This window comes from Chanos chanos, chromosome 7 (assembly GCF_902362185.1).
Source record: "Chanos chanos chromosome 7, fChaCha1.1, whole genome shotgun sequence".
NCBI classification, from domain to species: domain Eukaryota; kingdom Metazoa; phylum Chordata; class Actinopteri; order Gonorynchiformes; family Chanidae; genus Chanos; species Chanos chanos.
Window position 1 is genome coordinate 34,688,057 of NC_044501.1, and position 19,933 is coordinate 34,707,989.

Here is a 19,933-nt window from a genome sequence, read left to right on the forward strand (position 1 = left end):
TTACATACAGAAACACTAACGTAAAACCTAGTGCGCCAGCAGTCTGTAAAGATATTTAGATATTTATTAATGAATAATAAAGTTATAAAATGAAGCCATAAACTCAATCTGTTCATTCATTTTTAAGGTTGGGGTTACTTGTCTAATGTGTCATCCCATTTATAGTACTATAGTGCATGCACTCCAGGAGGAAAAATGCACAACTGTCTTTGAGGTGCAAAATATCTTAGACAGGTAAGGCTATATGGGTTGAGTAGATATTGTTTCAAAGAATTTATGCTTCTCTAATACAATTTCTCTATTCTAAACTGTCATAAAAAAAATGTCATGAAAAAGTATTATAGTAAAGTGCGTGTTGTCGTTTTGTTTGGGACACACCCTCTTCTGTAATTAGTTTTGTTCTCTGAGGCCATCGACACAGGCATGGCATAATTTGAATGGCTGGTCTCTTACTCAATATCATAATGACATTTTTGTTATATTAGTTCAGCATTGTGTCCACCCTGCCCTTAAATCTGTGGCTTCTTTAGCTTAGAAAACAGCTCCGCGGGCCTTATGTCTCCAGATATCTTGTGCTTTATCCAAGCAGTATCCAGGAGACTGTCTACCTTGTGTTGACAAACATTTCAAAAGCACAAAATGACTGAAAACGTCACAGCTCAGATGTCTAGTGATGGAGTGTCTGTTGCAGAGAATTTGAATAAGTTCTTTTCTGAAATGAGAGACATTTAAATTCAAATGGATGATCTCACATTACAACATGAATGTGAAATTGTCTTTTGAGTGAATCAACTACGACAAGCGTCCAAAGAAAATAGTTTGTGGACCGTCACTAGAATGTGCGTGTGGAAGTATCTTGGTGACAAAGCTGTGTTTGGAAGATTCATTTCCAAATACAAATGTATAAAAGGCGCTATTCACGGCAAACGTACTACTTTTTTTAAACATTTGATAGGCGTTATTCACTGCAAACTTACCACTTTTTTTAAACATTTGATGGTGAGCAACAGTTACCATTTGTTGTTGTTTGTTTGTTATTGTTGATCCGTGCTTGTGTGTGCGTGTGTGTGTGTGTGGTTACTTCAGCCAAACAGTGTTTTGCTACCCCTCCTTTATCTGCATAAGTGCAGCAAACTTTCATACATGAAGATGGATCAATGTGGTTTAACTGTCAGACAGAAATCATTTATGATGGTTAATACAGTTATATTGGAGTAAAATATTAGCATTTTTTTCCTTTTCCCTTTCAATTCTGAATTAGAGAAAACTTAATCTATATTTTATTAATAGATAGATTAATATCATATATATTAATCTGATGGTTGTAGGTGATTGCTTTTATTGTGTGCTAAGACATTAAGCTGAAGTTCTTTAGTTAGATATTGTCAAATTATAATTTAATTTTAATGAGAGTAGAACTGAAGTAAGTTGTGAAATAACATGGTTGTAAACAATTACAATATATGCCATATATTGTAATTGTTTACATATATTAGATGGTAAATAATCCAGTGTCTGCTATTTCAAAGTGTTCTGAAAAGTTTTTCATTCTTTCACCGTAATTATTTTGTTGTTGTTTCTGACTCTCTGGCTTCAAATGCAATTTCCAGGAATCCTCTCCTATAGTTAAGGTACAATTTGTGTGTGTGCGTGTGTGTGTGTGTGTGTACTGTCTATTGTTAATTATTGTTAACTTCATGAATATTAACGATATATCATTTGCATTGATGTTGCTTAGAACCTATATTTTCAGTCAGGATGGACCTACTAAGGTAATCTACTTTTTCAGTCCTCAGTGAAAAAACAGACATTTTACTGAGGAACATCAGAGACATCAGCACTGGGTGAGGTTTTAGACTGTTCTACAACTGATCTCTCTACCTATGACCTATAACCTGTGGTATTAAAATATCTACCACTCTACATCTTTATCAAGGATTATAGGTTATTATATATATGTAGTGATTAATTTATAAATAATAAAGAGATGTTATGTTGTCTTAAGATAGGTTGTTTTTTCCTGCATGCACATTACCTGTTACTGTTTAAATACTGTGACGTTAGCTTCATTTATTGTTACAGAATTTCATATTTAAAACACTACATTCACCTTTCTGCAGATAGTCCAATGTTTGCTGTTTTTCATGAGTAATTCTTCTTCCAAACAGATTTGAAAAAGAAAAGAAAAGAAAAGAAAAGAAAAGAAAAGAAAATCAGCATGGATTTTTTCTCCTCTCTCTCTGTGAATGCATCTGTCAACCAGAGCGCAAATAACATTTACGAGTGCACCAAGTTCCCAACTTCGACTTTAATCTCAATGTTAGCTGTGTTACAAGACTTTGTCCTCATCTCTCCTCTGAACACCTGGATCGTTTTCCTGTGTTTAAGGAGCGTGATGGGAGGTGGAAGTCTAACATCATCTGACATACTGACCTTGAATTTGGCAGTCATGGAACTTGTAACCGTTGTTGCTTACTGTCTCTATTTTCTAGCCGACATTATCAAAAATCAAATTCTCATGATCCTTTCTTTGGCCGGCAGCGGTATAAACATGGTAGGACGACCGCTGTTTCACTGCTGTTTATGTCTAGAGCGATACTTTGCCGTTCTCCATCCTTGGCTGTACCTTAATTTAAAATCTCCCGTGTACAGCTGGTCTTGTTCTGGACTGATCTGGCTCCTTGCTTTGGCTTATGGATTATTCTCTGTATACATTTATCCAGAGTTCCCTATAAGCTTCTTCATTGCATTCTGGATTATAGTTATTGTCATCCTGGCAGGCTGTAGCCTGAGTATATTGAGGGCTTTAAAGAGACCAGTATCACGTAATGGGGAGAAAGAAAAAATGCAGGGGCAAAAGAGGAGGGCGTTCGTAGTCATCACTGTGGTCTTTGCGACGCTGATCATTGCCATCTGTCCGTTTGTGTTTATATTCGCTGCAAACAGCTACATTTCAGAGGAAGCGTTTTGTATGTCTTTGTCGGTTGGTCTCTGGTTTCTCCGGCCAAACAGTTTTTTGCAGCCCCTCCTCCACCTGCACAAGGCAGGCAAGCTCTCCTGCATCAAGACCACAAAAAATGGCTCAAAGTGATTGAGAAATCCAACAGTCTAACAGAAATGTACGACGGTTAATACGGTCATATAGGAGTACAAGGCAGGCAAGCTCTCCTGCATCAAGACCACAAAAAATGGCTCAAAGTGATTGAGAAATCCAACAGTCTAACAGAAATGTACGACGGTTAATACGGTCATATAGGAGTACAAGAGCAGCTTCTGTTTGCCTTTTCCCTTTGAAGTCTGCATTAGAGAAACCGTAATTAATCTAGCCTTTTTTTTTCATTAATAGATTGATTAACACTATAGATATTAATGTAATGGTTGTAGGTGATTGTGTGTATTGTGTGCTAAGATGTTAAGCTGGAGTTAAGTTTAGTTAGATATTGTCAAATCATAATTTAAAATTAATGAGGGTAGAATTGAAAAAAGTTGTGAAATAACATGGTTGTAAACAATTATAATACATGCTAAATAATCTAGTTTTTTTCTATTTCAAAGTGCTCTGAAAAGTTTTTCATTCTGTTACTGTAATTCTTTTGTAGTTGTTTCTAACTCTCTGAGCATCGAATGCAATTTCCAGAAATCCTCTCCTATAGTTAAGGTACAGTTTAAGTCAAATGTCCTCATGTGTAAGTATCACTACTAATTACAAGTCTAATAAATGTTTAGAATACCTAATCATTTCTCGCACTTCTCTTTTCTCACACCACAATTATTACAGTTAAGTTTTCCATGAAAAAAAAATTAAACTTAAAGTAATTCTGTAAAACATAACTCTCTCTCTCTCTCACTCTCTATCGATCTTTCTCTCTCTCTCTCTCTCTCTGTGTAAATATATCTTGTCTGTATGAGTATAATGTTTAATATGTCTGACTACATGTATTCAGATGAATTTCCCCGAAATCATGAAATACATTCGGTTACTTATATAAGTGTAAACGCAAATCTTACCGCATCACTGATTCTGGTAGCATCTCGAATCTCCATAGAGATCATTTGTCAATGGCAATAATTACATATATTAGAGATATTGAATTTCTGCATATAGTTAGTGATCTTAAAATCCTTGGCCTTAGCAACATTTAACAACATTTGCATGTGCAAAATAACATTTTACTGCTGCACAGCAGATTAAGTTTCCCTGTAACAAGATAACTTTCAGTATTCATATTTTCTTAGACAAATAAGACAGCACATATGATACTTCACCATTTGAAACCTCATTAGATGCCATTAGATATATATTTTTACTAAAAGACTAAGGGTTAATACCATTTTACTCTGGTCTCAGCTTAAACTGTGGTGTTTATCATGTAGAATGTGCTTTATCACGAGTGATGTTTTTAATCTACGTTGGAAATAAGATGACCCTGTACATGACCATAAAACTAGTTATAAAAAAAGGCCTCATATTTGTACACGCGCTCATTCACTCCTTCATGTACTCACAATGCGTGACAAGGCGTCGTCTGGTGCATGGGCGGTAATTTGACTTTTATTTTGAAGGAGCTCCCTACAATATCTTACTATTCTTGCATTCACACGGCTGGGAGCATCAACGGGAGGCGTGGAGGAAACGGACAGAGAAAGCATGGAGGTTGTGTTTTTACAGTTTTTGGAAGATTTTTTTAATTTATGGCATTTAATCAGAATTGGGCTGCAAGATAATAAATCTCAGCAACTAAATTTATGCATGAAATGTAAGATGTTTCCAGTGAAAAGTTTACCAATCTTAATTCATTCTGCACAGCAAGTCTGTACAAAGTCCATAGCTACTATGCCCGCAGCCAGATAATCGTTGCATTGTATTTTTCCGCTTGCAGTTTGTCATCAAGTGTCTGAAAATGTTTTGCCTGTTGCCAACACTTTCCGCTAACAGCTAAAATCGCAAGAACCGCAGTTCGTTATTCTTACCGTAACGTTCAGTAGACTACTTTAGGGAAGTCGAGGATGCGTTGAGTAACATGTAGCTTGCACCTCTGTCCATATGACAGGGCTGCAGATTTGGCCCATGGTCAATTCGATGATGTTTCGATATAGGTTTGGTTAAAACTTTTGCTCACACAGACGTTAAAACGCGTATGGAGCTCTTTGAGTGGCAGAGATCGGATTGCTCCTATTCGCTGATTCAATTGCAATGTGATGCTACACTAAACCAATTTGTTATTCTCGCGCACAAGACCTTTTTAGAACACTTTGATGTATAGAGGCACTTGTAACTTGGCAAATTTTGAGGTACGCTGTTTGCTAGGTTGCTATGAGTGACAGACTGTCTGGCTGTGTATTGCATAATCACGCAGGTGCAGAAAAAATTGCTGAACTCAGTGGACCGGTGTGTGGATGAGGCTTTGGAAGGCATTGTCAGTAGCAATGCAGGACTAATTCTTTTAAAAGGGCACAGGGTCATACTACGCTCTGATTTGGCCAACCTGAAAGGAAAGGTCGCTTTACTCTCAGGGGGCGGGTCCGGCCACGAGCCTGCGCATGCAGGTAACGCAGATTATGTTCCCACTCAGTTTGTCACTTGTTAGATAATGCTGAATTCAGAACTGACATTTTTGTCTTAACGTATAAGTGGAGAAGTTTCACTCATTGTGTCCTTTTATCTTACACACATATACTCCCAGTATGTTTATTTGATTTCCTCTCTCTCTCTCTCTCTCTCTCTCTCTCTCTGTCTCTCTGGCATAGGGTACATTGGGGTGGGAATGTTATCAGGGGCAGTAGCAGGGGCAGTGTTTGCTTCTCCTCCTCCAGGCAGTATCCTGGCAGCCATCCTCACATTGTGGCGGGAGGGAGGTGCAGCAGGGGTGCTGCTCCTGGTGAAGAACTACACGGGCGACAGGCTAAACTTTGGCCTGGCTGCCGAACAGGCGCGTGCCCAGGGCATCCCCGTCGACATGGTGATCGTCGGTGACGACTGTGCTTTTGCCAAGCCCAGTAAGGCTGGTAGAAGAGGCCTGTGCGGAACTGTGTTCGTTCATAAGGTAAGTGGGGCTGACAATGAAGTTTTGTTACCATGACAACAAGTCCCTTCCCTTCTTACTGGAGGGCCGCTCACCTGTCGAATCGTAATCTAACCTTGATGTAATACAACTGATTCTTGTACTTGGACAGTTTGTTTGGGTGGGGTCAGAATAAAAGCTATTACACTCTGCCACCTTCCACATGGAGCCTAAACACATTGAACTAATAACAACTGATCTGGAGTCAGTTTGGTTCAGTTGATTCACAATGTTTAAACAGCAACCAGTGGACAGAAGAGCTGATCTGGGAACAGGTGTTGGTTACAGAATATTTCCACATTCTCCATCATCATTCTCTTAAACTTTTATCATATTTGTGGAATACAAAACTGAAAAACTAAAATCCCTTTCTCCAAAATGAGAGAAATCTGATTGTGTTTTATAAACAGAGGGCTCATTTTTGTGAAATTGGCTGCTTTCTCTCTGTAGCTGGCTGGGGCGTTGGCAGAGGAAGGCTGCCCATTGGATGTTATTGTTTCCCGGGTAACAGAGGCAAAGAAATGCATAGGTAAGAGTGGCTTATATCCATAGTCATCATAATCATAAATCATGGAGATAAGACAGAAACTGAAATTCTTGAGACACTTGTCCTACTGTGTTCCAAATAACTTAACTGTTCGATTATTTAATTATTTTACTTTTGTTAAATAATACGACATTGCTTTCTGTAATAAAAAAGAGTTTGTGTCGTTGTGTACAGACATGAAGCCCTTTCTCTATGACCCTTATACAGGTACATTAGGAGTAAGTCTGTCTCCATGTAGTGTGCCTGGATGCCAGCCCTCATTTCAGCTGCCCGCAGGAGAGATGGAGCTAGGCCTGGGTAAGAGAAAGGAAGTAAAGGAATGGTTGAACGGAGGGATGGACGAACAAATCCGAACGATTTAATAAAATGAAGGCAATGATTAATCTGAATCACTCGTAGATCCAAGTTGGATAACCACACTGAGAATCCCGCCCCCCCCCCCTCTCTCTCTCTCTCTCTCTCTCTCTCTCTCTCTCTCTCTCTCTCTCTTCCTTTCCACAAACAGGAATCCATGGTGAGCCAGGTATTAAGAGGTCAAAGGTGTGTTTCATTCTTTTTTCTTCTTTTTTTTTTTAATAGGTTGATTTTTAACTGGTCGGATATCAACAGTTTGGCAGTTGATAAGGTCTATTTATATCCGCCAATCAGAGTGAATTATAGGGCTCCTTCAATGGGGATTCATTTCTTTACCTATAGATGGCCTCAGCTGATGAGGTAGTGAGGACAATGATCAGTCACATGACTGACACCTCCAGCCAATCACATCTGCCTTTAAAATCAGGTGAGGTCTTTTACTCGTTTAAGTCAGAATTTACATATGACCTAGTGTCCTATAAAAGCTGGCTGGTGCGTGTGTGTGTGTGTGTTTATGTGTCCACGCGTGTGTTATATAAACTTGCATTTGTCTGACAGGTGACAGTGTGGTATTGTGCGTGAATAATCTCGGTGCTCTGTCATGTCTGGAGATGGCTGTAGTGACCAGAGCAGCAGTCAGATGTCTGGGTGAGACTGAACTTTGTTCGACCATACTCTGTATAGATAAGTGTAAAGGTTTTCGCAAATCCCCCACTGTCTGGCTACTTGTACCAGCATGCCATAAAAAAGAGTGACTGAATCACATTTATATTGATATATATGTCACAATTTATATTTAAATCCACTCAGCTGCAAATTCCCGATTTTATTTTCGGTCTTAAAGATGTAGCATGTATATGCTTGACTGCTGTGAGGCATATGGTCAAAAAGACAGTGCTAAAAGAAAAACAGATTTTACACTCACCTGGAGTCTACCATTGCATGCTCAGCTGTACATGATATACTGACAGGTTCTGAAATGTCAGGCCTACTATGACAAGAGGAACTGAAACTGAACCAAGACTCTAGTGTACCTGGTTTAACCATGACAGATTAACTGTGTAATGTAGAGAGCTAGGCTTCTGGAATCTTCCAGATAAAAAGCTACTGTGAATTACTTTTACAGCACAGAATAACCGACCAAAAATGATCGAGTGCTAAATGAGGCAACATGGGTATGTTAGAAGATTAGATACAGAATTTAAATTAATTTATGCAAAGCACTGCCTTTTGTGCTGAGTTTAAAAAGTATTAGAAAATAATATAACGGAGATCTGTCTTAGCAAATAAGGATCAAAAGCAGAGTCTCAAAGGAAATCAAAACAATGAAAAAAATGATAATAAGTTAAAACATGTTACGTTAATAATAAAACAAAGTCGTTAAGGCGTGGAGCCGTTGTCATTGACAATGAATGTGCGCTGCTGGTTTGCAGGTGAGCGTGGGGTGTTGGTTGCCAGGGCGATGTCGGGCTCCTTTATGACATCGCTGGAGATGGCCGGCGTCTCTCTGTCCCTTATGAAAGTGGATCAGGAGACCCTAAGGCTTTTCGGTGAGTCCAGTGCGTACACTTCAGTGACCAGGGTTATTCAGGTAAGAAGCTAGACATCAACTTAAGAGTCTCAGGATGGTAGGAAAAAACCATTATATGTGGAGTATAAACCAGTACAGCCATATGTGATTTAAACCCTCACCTCCCACATCCACAGTAGGGTTTTCTAATAGGTTTATTTTTATACAAACTCTTCTTTTTTTGGGGGGGGCTTTGCTGTGTGCAGACTCTTTGCACATTAAAAACTGAGTGGGTGTAGTAGTGCGTAGGGTGTTTTGTCTTTTTTTTTTTTTTTTTTTTTTTAAGCATTCTCTCTGTCTCTCCCCCCCCCTCTCATTCCCTCTCTCTCACTCACTCATTATTGTTACTTATTAGATAATGATGAATTCAGAAGGGACATATTATCTATTATCTATGTGATACGTTTCACTCATTCCCTTATTATCTCTTACAAATGCTTGTAATATTTGTATTTGTTTTCCTCTCTCTCTCTTTCTCTCTTTCTCTTTCTCTCTCAGATGCTAAAACCACAGCGCCTGCATGGCCTAACCTCAGTAGTGCATGTGTGAGTGGTAGAGAATTGACTCTGGAACCCACAGCTAGAGCAGAGGCCACTGAAGCGCTTAAACAAGGTAAATACACACGGCCTAAAAAAAAAAGATGTAGCCACTTCACCACTCAACACACACGCTTTCTCTTTTTAGGTGAATCTGAGTGAATCTGCTGAATTTAGCCTGCTTATTTTACCTAAATAACATGTTATTGGAAATGTCTGCGTGTACGAAACGGGGTAACCTGCCGCTTGCTTCCAGCGCGCCCCCCTCGAAGCTAGCGCGACGTTTTAGTGGAATATGTGCGGTGGCAATATGTATGCAATGTAACATACGTGTAACGGGACACAGACACAAATGAGCACTGTATAACTATGGGATATGGTAGACGTGGGGGGGAAGGAATGCCATTCGCGGCCTGAGACAGACCCCTCTGTCACACAATCATTTATTTCCTCTATTGTCTGACAGCGTTTTTTTGTGTGTATTTTATTATGTATACGTGAATAGATGAAATTTACAGTCCAAAAATGAAAAAAAAAGGATACGAATCGATTTTGAATTGAGACATGACTTTGGTCGACCGCGGCCAAGCGTCGAAGGTTAGACGACAGTCTGTTTCTCCGTTGGTATTTATGTTTACCCAAGTTACTCTCCCGTGGTCACCGACAGTGCAAGACTACTGTTAACGTGTAAACTTAAGCAAATACAGGGAGTGAAATATATCCACACCGGGAGAAAAAGTAGACCGTTTCAAAACAGAGAGAGAGACAGAGAGATAGAGGGGGTGAGATCATTTAACTGTGAATGTGGTGTGTGCCTTAGGTCCCCTGAGCGATGTGATGCGGAAGGTTCTAGAGTCTGTGTGTAAAACACTCCTTCAACGACAAGAGGAACTAAACGCCCTGGACCGAGCGGCTGGGGATGGAGATTGTGGGAACACACATGCTCTTGCTGTTCAGGGTGAGACACAAAGTCATAGCAACAAATTTAGCACCAGCCTCCGAACACACACCCACACACAGAAAAAACATAAAAGCAATGAGAGATAACCTACTCGTAGCCCACAGAAAAAGTGTGACAGGAAATTAGACAGAAAAGAGTTTTTTTTCACAGAATTACACCTGCACTGACTAATTAGCATACTTACCCACAGTTTATACAGTTCTTGTGAGTGATTTGAAACTTCTTCTACTACAGCCATTCAGGAGTGGCTCCAAGGTCATGTGGTGCCAGGTTGCCCTGGGCAACTGCTGTCTATCTTGGCTGGATTGGTGGAGGAGCGAATGGGCGGGTCTTCGGGAGCTGTATGTTCATTTTCTATTCCAGGATTTCAAAAAGTGGTCACTGAGTTCATGTCTTACACGTTAGACTTATGCTCAAAGTCAGGTTCTTCAGTATTTTGTTGGTTTTGTTAACTATTTTCTTGGCCTTTCCCTTAGTTGTACAGTCTCTTCCTGACTGCAGCCGCCCCTCACTTAAAAGGAAAAAGTGATCCTGCCACTTGGGCCAAAGCAATGCATGCTGGGACTGAAGCGATGAAGAGGTCTGTAATGGGACATACCCGCTGAAACATCACTCGTTGGCTGCGTATTAGCTGTTATCAGAAGCTCTTTACAAAATCAAATTGAATTAAATTGCTTTAATTCATGCCCTCACTTGTCCACGAAATATTTCCAGTTGCTGATTTAAAATCTGTGAAAAAGAGCATTTTAGTATCTGCTTCATAGTGGCAATTAAATAGTTTTGGGGTCATATGTACTATTATAACAATTCTGATCTAGGATCAGTTTATGGCCTTCATAATCCTAATAAACAGTTTAATGGACCAAGGGGGGGCTGATCTAAGATTAGTAGGGTAACGTCATGCTTGGAGTTGAATGGGGCTGTTCATGTCTACACAGGTATGGAGGTGCTGAACCAGGAGACAGAACTATGGTAAGACTGACTGAGGCTCTGCACTATCCTGATCTGAACTGGCATCAGTTTGAACCTCAAACATTATACAAATGCATGTACACACTTATACTGATGAAAACTGATCCAAGATCTGTATCCATGGGCACATCTGTCCTCTGCAGCTGGATGCTTTGTGTCCTGCAGTGGATGAATTGATGAAGTTGTCTTCAGCGCCACCCGGAGGTCATATGGCTGTACTACAGGCTGCTTTGAAGGTGCATCTTAAGGCCTACAGCAATTTAAAAACGGTGTTTTTCTGTATCTCTGCACAAAGGATCCACATACCAGCACGTTTTTATTCCAACCATGCATTTACAAACCTGAGTGAATGAAACAAGTGCTTGACTAGCGGTAGATTAGTTGAGTGAAAGGTGTTAGTGTTGAGTAAGAATGAAAAAACTGTTGTCAGGAAAACTAGAACTGAGAAATATCGGTTCTCAATATCTCATACTGATATATACCTCTTCTTATATTCTCATAATCGTGTCTTTGTGACAGAAAGCAGAGCAAGGGGCGGAGTCCACGCGTGACCTCACCGCGAGGGCGGGAAGAGCTAGTTACATCGCGGCTGAGCGCGTGACCCTGCCTGACCCCGGCGCTGTGGCGATAGCAGCCATCTTCAAGGCGGCATTTGAGGCTTTGGAAAAAAGCAGCCAATGAAATTCAACCACATTATGACACGGGATAGCTCACTGTACATCATACAGTATTTGGATTTGAATTAATACTGCAAACAAATGGATCATAGAATGCTACACTGTAGATGTAACACTAGCCGAGTAATAAATGAATTTTATAATTGTCAGATTGGCCTACACAGCAGTGCTAAGCACTAAATTCATGTTTCAGTGAAGAGTGAATCCTAAAACTGCTTGGGAAGCAACCACTCTGTAATAGTATCTGGGGTTTTTTAACCGACAGAATTTCTGCTATCTCTGCTAGAGATACTAAAAATTATTTTTGCTTATTACTTGTTTTTTTCGATTGCTTATGCCAGGAAGGGAAATTGAGATGTAATTAGGAAAAATGATGTGCTTACTGAAATAATTTTATACTAATGCACTTTAAATATTTCATCGTCAGAGAAAACCTGTGATTCTGAAGCTAATAAATTCGTTTTTGCTAACTACCTGGACTGAACGCACTGTTGTGAATTTTTTAATGGGGTAAAGAGAAACATATAAAAACTTCTCCTTAAATCGCTTGTAGGTGTATTAACAGAGACCTTGAAACCTTCTTAATTTACATATTTGGCCCTGAAGGTTTAAAAGCTCTAGAAGCTAAAAGCTCTAGAATTAAAAGCTCTAGAAGCTAAAAGCTTTAGCGCGGCATTAGTAACTAGTTACCGTCAATATGATTTTGCCCCATATATGTACAGTCTACCTTAACTGTGCTCACTCACTCACTTAGTTTGAAAGCTGCTTATCCCAATTAGGGTCGCAGGGGGTGCTGGAGCCTATCCCAGCGCTCATTGGGCGAAAGGGAGGGAAACACCCTGGACAGGTCACCTGTCCACATAGACAAACACATTCATACCTAGGGGCAATTTAGTGTCTCCGTGCAGCTCTAACCGGCATGTCTTTGGACTGTGGGGGAAAACCTTCACAGACAACAGGAGAACATGCAAACTCAACACAGGAGGGACCCTGGCCACCCGGCCGGGAATCGAACCCGGGACCTTCTTGCCGTGAGGCAAGAGCTGCGCTACTAATGATTAAGCTGGGAGAGTGTATGGTCTAGGTGTGAAAGTCCACAGGGGACAGGAGGAATACGGCTACAGGAGGTGCCCTAGTTTTCTTTGTATTGGCGTAATTGTTCTTTACGTCATTCACATAATCTTCTTTTATTGTTTGTTATACTTACATAACTATAGTATGGGAAAAAAACAGCACGAAAAAGCTGAAAAAAGAAGAAGAGAAACTACAAACCTCACTGCAGTCAAGTAGGATGTTTAGTTGTCTTTTGCTTGTCTCTCTCTCTCTCTCTCTCTTTCTCTTTCTCTCTCTCTTTCTTTTTCTCTCTCTCTCTCTCTCTCTCTCTCTCTCTCTCTCTCTCTACCCACAGTTTCCTGACTTCCTGCATATGTGTGAATTCCTCCACACACACACACACACACTCACAAAACGTCAGAGGGCTGTGAGAGGTAGCGGAGCTGTTTAAGAGCCGCGGACGACAACACACACAAAAACACACGGACACGCACATACACGCATCAGCGTTATACTCGGATGAGAGAGACAAAGGGCTAAGGGACCGATTTCTTCCATTCCTGGCACCCCCACCCCCTCTCCCCATACAGGTAATCTCAAAACACACTTCTGTCTTCTTAAATCTTACAGAACTGTCTCACGCTCGCACAGAGATAACGGGCTTGTCACCAGGTACAGTAGGGTGTCGTGTGTTGTTCTTTCAGCTTGTGTGTGTTCTATGGAGGGACACATCCATCGTTACTTTAGTTTTGCTTTAGTTTTGGTTACTCCAACGCAGAGACCGCACGGAGCACAGAGGTTGAAAGACTATATTGTTTTGTTTTGGGCTTTTTTTTTTTAGAGAAATGAGACAAAAAGTAAGAGATGAGATAAGAGATAGATTAGGGATCAGGGCGAAGTTTAAGGTTGAACCTCGATATGATTCTGTTTCTCTTCAGAAGCAACGTTTTAAGAGCTTCCTTTGTTTTAAGAGTTTATTTCAAGAGCGCTCTCCGTTCTATGAAGTTTCAGTTAATATGCGAGAACTGCTGAACGTGAGAGAACCGAAAACAGCGATTTTACTGCAGCATTAGAGAAACGTTGGTGGAGTTTGCAGTTTTAATGAGTCACTTGTTATTGTTCAACTGCCTAGTTTCATTAGTGGGGTTTTTTTTTTTTTTTTAGTCTTTCTCATCTTTCAAGACAGACCATAAGTCGCTCTATGTTTTTTTAAAAAAATGAAGTGCCTATGTGAATCGTGCCTGAATCTCTGAGTTGGTCTAAAAAGCTTATCCACTGGATAGGGACAAACCGTGCATTTCTGAACAGGAAGTGAAACCTGCAGTTAAAGTTAAGTGGACCTGTTCACCAACTAGAGACAATCACTATATCATATATCACTGTCTACATCTAACAACAAAAAAAGAAAGGCCAAAGAGGGTAGTTTGTTTAAGACAGACGGATAACAAATGACTAAAGACGTCGTGTTTTTACATATTTCAGACATGCTGGTGTTAACATGCCTGTACTAAGCACCATTTTTAACTTGCCAGTTCTGGCTCATTCCCTGGTTTTGTCGTGGGCGGTTTTCAACGTGAGACTCGCTCATGGATAATTCAGCGTGTGTTTTTGTTTACCGGGCGGGCCTTCGTTTCAGGCCGAGCGCGCCCGGACTAACAATTCCTCCACGTCTCTCTTATTCTAACATCGACCTCCCGTTCCCTAATGTAAATCTCTCCACACACACACACACACACACACACGTCACCTGTCCGCATGCTTATTTACTCTCTAAACAGTCCGTTGACACCTGAGCATCTCATGCTGTTCTGTGCCACAATCAAACAGGACTTGCTGGTGTCAGCTTTGCTTTTGCTCTGTCTCATATGTGCAGCTTTAGATACGGTTAGTTACTGCAACCGCATTAGTCTGATATTTATTTCACTCTTTCTCTCTCTCTCTCTCTCTTGCTCTCTCTCTCTCTCTCTCACCTTCTCTCTCTCTTGCAGGCACGGAAACACTTCTAATACTTTACTTCTTTGCTCCTACTCTCTTTCAGATGGAGTTCGCCTGCAGTCATGTGGTCTGTAACTGGCGACCTGAAACCATAACAGAAGGTGAGGGCAGTTTCTCCTGACCACTCTGCCTGTGCTATGTCAGGGGCATATAAACACAAAGGAGTTTTAGATTAAAAGGAAGTTGAGTGAGTGAGCCACTGATGCACAACATTTCCCATAGGCCAAAGAATCACGAGGAACTAAATTTTTAGATTAACAAGGATAAAAGTTTTAAGGAAGAAGAAAACACGGTTCAATGAATGTACAGGTGGTTTACGTGCTATGAATGTTTTACGCAAAGATTTTCTCGTTCGGATGCAATAAAATCAAAGATGCTGCCCATTTTCACTTTGGGCCGTGAAATCTAGATCGCTATTCAAATCCAGTTTATATCTGTGGTATGTTAACCCTGCCTTTGAACGCTTCTTTACTTCAAATAACAGCCATTTCAGTCACTAAAACGTTTCGCCTCGCAAAACTGCACGCCACTTTATTCTTTTTGAGGGATTTTTTTTATGTTTCTTTCTTTCGCTACTGAGAAAACAAAAACCCCTTGTCAAATTTCTCACGCTGCTCTTTGGCTCCATGTAGGTCTGAACTCCACAGTTCCTTGTTCTGGAAGCGATGTTTTCATTAGGAGCACCTCCACTAAAGAACATCCCTACGACAACCGGATAGCAGTCATCCAACAACCCGGTGAGCCTTTCTCTTACGAACTACTAAAATGATACTGAAGGCATTATGAGAGAAACCAGTAACACTTTTTTGGTATGTCTTTTGAGTTAAGAAAGAAGACAGTAAAGCTGATTCTAGATCAGCGATTAAAAGAAGAACATTAGCATATCTTGCAGCCCAGACAAGGGGACAGACACTAAAAAAAAAAAAAAAAAGTTGTGGTCAGTTATTTAGCGGAGTGTCCTTTATAGAAAACAAAAGTCAAATGAGGACATCTGTATAACTTTCCGCAGGCCTGATAAGAATAGAAAAAGCAGATAAAGAAGGGAGAACACATTTCTTTTTTTTTCTTTTTTTTTTCATTTAAAAATGTCACTTTTGGTGGTGTTTTTGCAAATCAAAGCGCTTTTTTTCACGGCTTGCTTTGCTGTTAAAAGCAGAATGAACAAAGTTTGCATATCCTTCTGTGGGCGTGAAAAAACAGCGAGAGAAGACAGAATGCTTTGTCCGGAAAGAGGGCAGATGAAAGTGAATGAATATACGTTAACATATGCTCGATAAAGCTCATCCACGTCTCTTCAACCATGACTTTTTCGACTAATTAGTGTAAAACAACAAAAATAAAAAAGTCACATAGTCATTTCTGTATTTATAAGAAATCCTTCATCTGCACTAACAACTATGGTAAAATTTGAGTTTTTGAATTTTTCAACATTAGTCAAGGAATTTTTTATTTTTTATTTTATTAACAGTGCATGCATTGGTACCTCCACCTCTCCCTCCGCGTCAGCCGTCACGGAAACACTCCCGTCCCATGTCGCTACCTCCACCTGTACCCCCTCGAGGTATGGTAACACACACACACACACACACACACACACACACACACACACACACACACACACACACCCTCACTTCCAAACACTCTCCTCCTGTGGATCTGCTATGCAAATTTAATGACTGTTTATTTGACTATGAGAATAGCAGATTTACATTAGTCTAAAAATGTGCTAAATACATACTAATATGTTCAGGTTTGTGGAACACTCATCTGTGACTCTTCTATTAAACTTTCACACATTAACGTCTGAATAAAAGCTGAATATCTTAAATTAGAGTGTTTTTAGTTTCAGGACAAGGCAATAAGGGTGAGATCCGTCTGAAAGCTAACGTCAATGTTGTGTCTCTGAGTGTGGGAAGCCTTGTGGATATCTACAAAGGTTAGTTTCACATACACACACACACATACACACGCACACCTATATTCACATGAACAGTAACTGTCGCTCTTATGACAAACTTGTGGCTAACTGCTAACTGTTCTCTCATTTCTGGTAAACTTTCTCCATAGCAAGCAGTATTAAGTGTAATCAAAAACCAGTGCGTTGTGAGAACTGTGGTGCTATTATGACATCATCCGCAAGCAACCTACAGAATCACCAAAATGTAACTGTAAGTCTCAATGCCAGTGCTGTTCCGTGCTGTTTCTAACTCTATAAAGTTTGACGACTAGATATTACATTAATAATACACTGTTTTTCTTTTCATCAGTGACTGTGTAGCTGTTTCATCCCCCCCCCCCCTTTTTTTTTAATACACTTCATCTCTTAATCTGTTGTGTTTTATCTCTGTCTCCACTTCCTCCCTCTCTCTCTCTCTCCCTCTCTCTCTCTCTCTCTCTCTCTCTTTGTGTGTCTGTGTGCTTGCATTTGCGTGCATGTGTGTGTGTGTGTGTGTGTGTGTGCATAGGTGTGGAACTGTGAGTTCTGTGATGGGGAGAATGTGTTTTCTCAGACTGAAACCGGAGGTCTCCGGCCTTCCCTGAGGCCCCCTACCGGTCGGGACGTGCTGTACATCGACGAAGACTGGGACGGGGACTACGAGAACCTGGAGGACATGTTAGTGGTCTTCTGCGTGGACATCTCAGGCAGCATGAGCGTAACCTCTGAGGTCATTTTCCTCTCCTTCCATCTATCTTCCCAGCAAATATTTCTTCTCTTTCATTGTTTCTGCTTCTTATTGCCCACCTTGTTACTAATGTTTCCTTCCCTTCTTGCAAATACCCCCCCCCCCCCCCCCCCCACCCTCTCTCTCTCTCTCTCTCTCTCTCTCTCTCTCTCTCTCTCTCCCCGCAGGTTGCTGCTGGCAATAGCATGAGGTCACCTACTTACGTGTCGAGGCTGCAGGTAAGTCTTCATTTTTCGATGCTTTAATGCTGCAGTTGTCAGTCATCAGTGGAAACAGGTCAATTGGATCTGCTCCCTTCAAACGTTCCTCCTCGTTCGATTTTAATCCTCAGGGTGTTCAAGATGCCCTGCAGAGGGCGCTGTCTTCGCTACTCCAAACGTCGCCTCACCGCAGAGTAGCCCTTGTCACCTTCAACGATGAGGTAAGCTAAAAAGTAGTTTTGGGAAGGGAGGAGAAGGGTGGAGAGGGGAGAGGGGGGTGTTGCTCTAAAAGAGTTTCCTTGAAGGTACGTCACATTTTGTTGTTGAAGGAACTAAGAATGCATAGTCATACCAAGAATGATAAAAGACTAAGGGTTTAGTGGCTGTCTGAAGCTAATCAATAACCAAGACTAACTTAAAACCTGAGGCTAAACATCATCCTTTTTCACTCGAACGCCTCCTAGCCATCAGCTAACGCCACAGTTCTTTAAAATTTGACGAGTTACCTACAAAGTCAGCGCCAACGGGCATTAGAGCTGACCCGAGTTGGCCTTCTGCAAAGAATGCGATTCGAGAAGCAAGAGTGAAACGTCAGTTTGACAAAAGGCTAATTATCCTCCCGAACTAGAAGCTACGAGAGACCGAAAAAAAAATGTTGAGTATTACCTACGGATGTACACGGTGCCCCAGTGAACTCCTTATGCACCGTACATTTGTACGCTATGGTCACGTCTCAGGAACAGCAGCCGAGGTTTTCTGTGACAATAATCTGTTTATCTGTTTGACCTATATTACTGAAGGGCAGTACTTGAATATTTCTCATGTCTGTTCCAACTCTCAGAATAACAAAAGCATTTCACAGCACTAAAAAAAAAAAAAAAGAGAAAACTTCATTTAAAAGATCAATTGAGATTACAAATTAAATAGCCAAAAGTTACAAAGTTACCAGGACAAAAATATTGATGTCAAGATCAGATCAAGACACCTTTTTATCACTTTTCTGTGAACATTAAAGATGGTAAAGCAGAAATGAACTTGTGGGGTATAGTAATATGGTTTTAACTGAATCGTGTGTGTGTCTGTGTGTGTGTGCGTGCTGTATCAGGTGACAGTCTACGGGGACGGCACTGGGGTTCCTCTTTCCCTGAGGGACTGGGCCCTGGTTGACTACGACCACTTGCAAGCACAAGGGGAGAAATACAATACTCCCCACTGCATCGCTGAAACTTTCCAGTCTCTCTCGCAAAAAGTGAAGGAGTGAGTAAGAGGCTCTCCTCCTGTCTGTCACTCTGTGTCTATCAGACCTTTGGCTCTTATCATGGAGTCTTTCTATCTGTGTCCTCTGGTTTCTATTTCTGTGCGTGTGTGTGTGTGTGTGTATGTGTGCGTCTGCGTCTGTGTGCACAGTTACACGTATCTCTTTTCTTCTGCATGTCTGTCATTTTTCCTGTCAGTTCTCTTGATCAGTCACTCTCGTTTCCTGTTTTTCCATCTTTGTAATGCTAGATGAGGAGAATAGAGTTGGAAGATAATGGTAAAGATTTTGCCTAAGTAAGCGTTCAGCTAACCACAATAAATAACCAAAACGATGTTAAATAAGTTGCTGGGTTCCGGGATCGTTTTCGTTGAAAAATTAGTGGGGGTGTTTTTTTTTCTGGACTTTTCCTTCTCGGCCATTCATAACGACTATGTAATTTTTTTTTTTTTTCGTTCTTTACGTTTGTCAAGACTGAGAGAACATGGAGCTACGTCTCTGGGTCCTGCTGCACTCATATCTGTTGCCATGGCGTCTAAGTTTACAGGGTCAAAGGTTAGCACCCCAAAACAGAATTCATCTTACACTAGAACTCCGGAACCTCACAGCAAATTTAAATTGTACGCAATCCTAAAGAAAAGCTTCATGAAATTAAATGTAATATTATATTTGATCCAAGCCTATCTGTATGGCAGTACATAGAACAAATGATTCCCATTGTTTGGTGTTGATAATCATTACACAAAATTGAATAAACCTTGTGACACAAGTCATTTAATGTATATGCTACTATGTTTTACATTTAGTCGATTTTGTATCATTTGTATGTTTGTAGGCATTGTTTTATTTTGTCTTCTTATTTTAATCTGTCTTCTAGGTGATCATTTGTACAGATGGTCGTGCCAATATCGGCCTTGGCCAATTAGAACAAGAGAACTCTCATGCCCCGCCCCAATCTCCATATTTCTACAGCCAGTTGGCCAATTATGCTGCAGAGAAAGGGTGAGAACTGTACAGCTCCTTTTCAGATGATACTGACAGTACTGAAAAACACAAAGTTCATAGGA

At 40.6% G+C, this 19,933-nt stretch overlaps 2 protein-coding genes across 2 annotated transcripts in view; both read left to right on the top strand.

The window, feature by feature from the left end:
* The first annotated feature begins 4,612 nt into the window (after positions 1-4,612).
* tkfc (triokinase/FMN cyclase) lies at positions 4,613-12,152 on the top strand. Its single transcript, XM_030780385.1, has 16 exons — positions 4,613-4,654; positions 5,358-5,547; positions 5,749-6,044; positions 6,513-6,591; positions 6,817-6,906; positions 7,115-7,149; positions 7,306-7,390; positions 7,522-7,611; positions 8,397-8,513; positions 9,032-9,145; positions 9,890-10,027; positions 10,265-10,371; positions 10,507-10,610; positions 10,969-11,002; positions 11,146-11,238; positions 11,522-12,152. The coding sequence occupies exons 1-16, from the start codon at positions 4,649-4,651 to the stop codon at positions 11,681-11,683; spliced, it is 1,740 nt and encodes a 579-aa protein (XP_030636245.1). The 5' UTR covers positions 4,613-4,648; the 3' UTR covers positions 11,684-12,152.
* Positions 12,153-13,237: 1,085 nt separating this feature from the next.
* LOC115816263 (circularly permutated Ras protein 1) overlaps positions 13,238-19,933 on the top strand; it is a 13,157-nt gene continuing 6,461 nt past the window's right edge. The window contains exons 1-12 of the mRNA XM_030779229.1: positions 13,238-13,322; positions 14,771-14,828; positions 15,360-15,464; positions 16,196-16,288; positions 16,577-16,663; positions 16,795-16,895; positions 17,193-17,393; positions 17,579-17,629; positions 17,743-17,832; positions 18,717-18,868; positions 19,340-19,421; positions 19,744-19,868. Coding sequence (XP_030635089.1) covers positions 14,771-14,828; positions 15,360-15,464; positions 16,196-16,288; positions 16,577-16,663; positions 16,795-16,895; positions 17,193-17,393; positions 17,579-17,629; positions 17,743-17,832; positions 18,717-18,868; positions 19,340-19,421; positions 19,744-19,868 — 1,145 coding nt within the window. The 5' untranslated portion in view covers positions 13,238-13,322. The remainder of the gene's footprint in view (positions 13,323-14,770; positions 14,829-15,359; positions 15,465-16,195; positions 16,289-16,576; positions 16,664-16,794; positions 16,896-17,192; positions 17,394-17,578; positions 17,630-17,742; positions 17,833-18,716; positions 18,869-19,339; positions 19,422-19,743; positions 19,869-19,933) is intronic.

Bases quoted from the DNA above. Each gene is read 5' to 3' on its own strand.
- tkfc (XM_030780385.1), top strand. The intron at 10,611-10,968 runs GTCTGTAATGGG...ATGTCTACACAG, and splicing joins GGGACTGAAGCGATGAAGAG to GTATGGAGGTGCTGAACCAG. The intron at 11,239-11,521 runs GTGCATCTTAAG...TCTTTGTGACAG, and splicing joins TACTACAGGCTGCTTTGAAG to AAAGCAGAGCAAGGGGCGGA.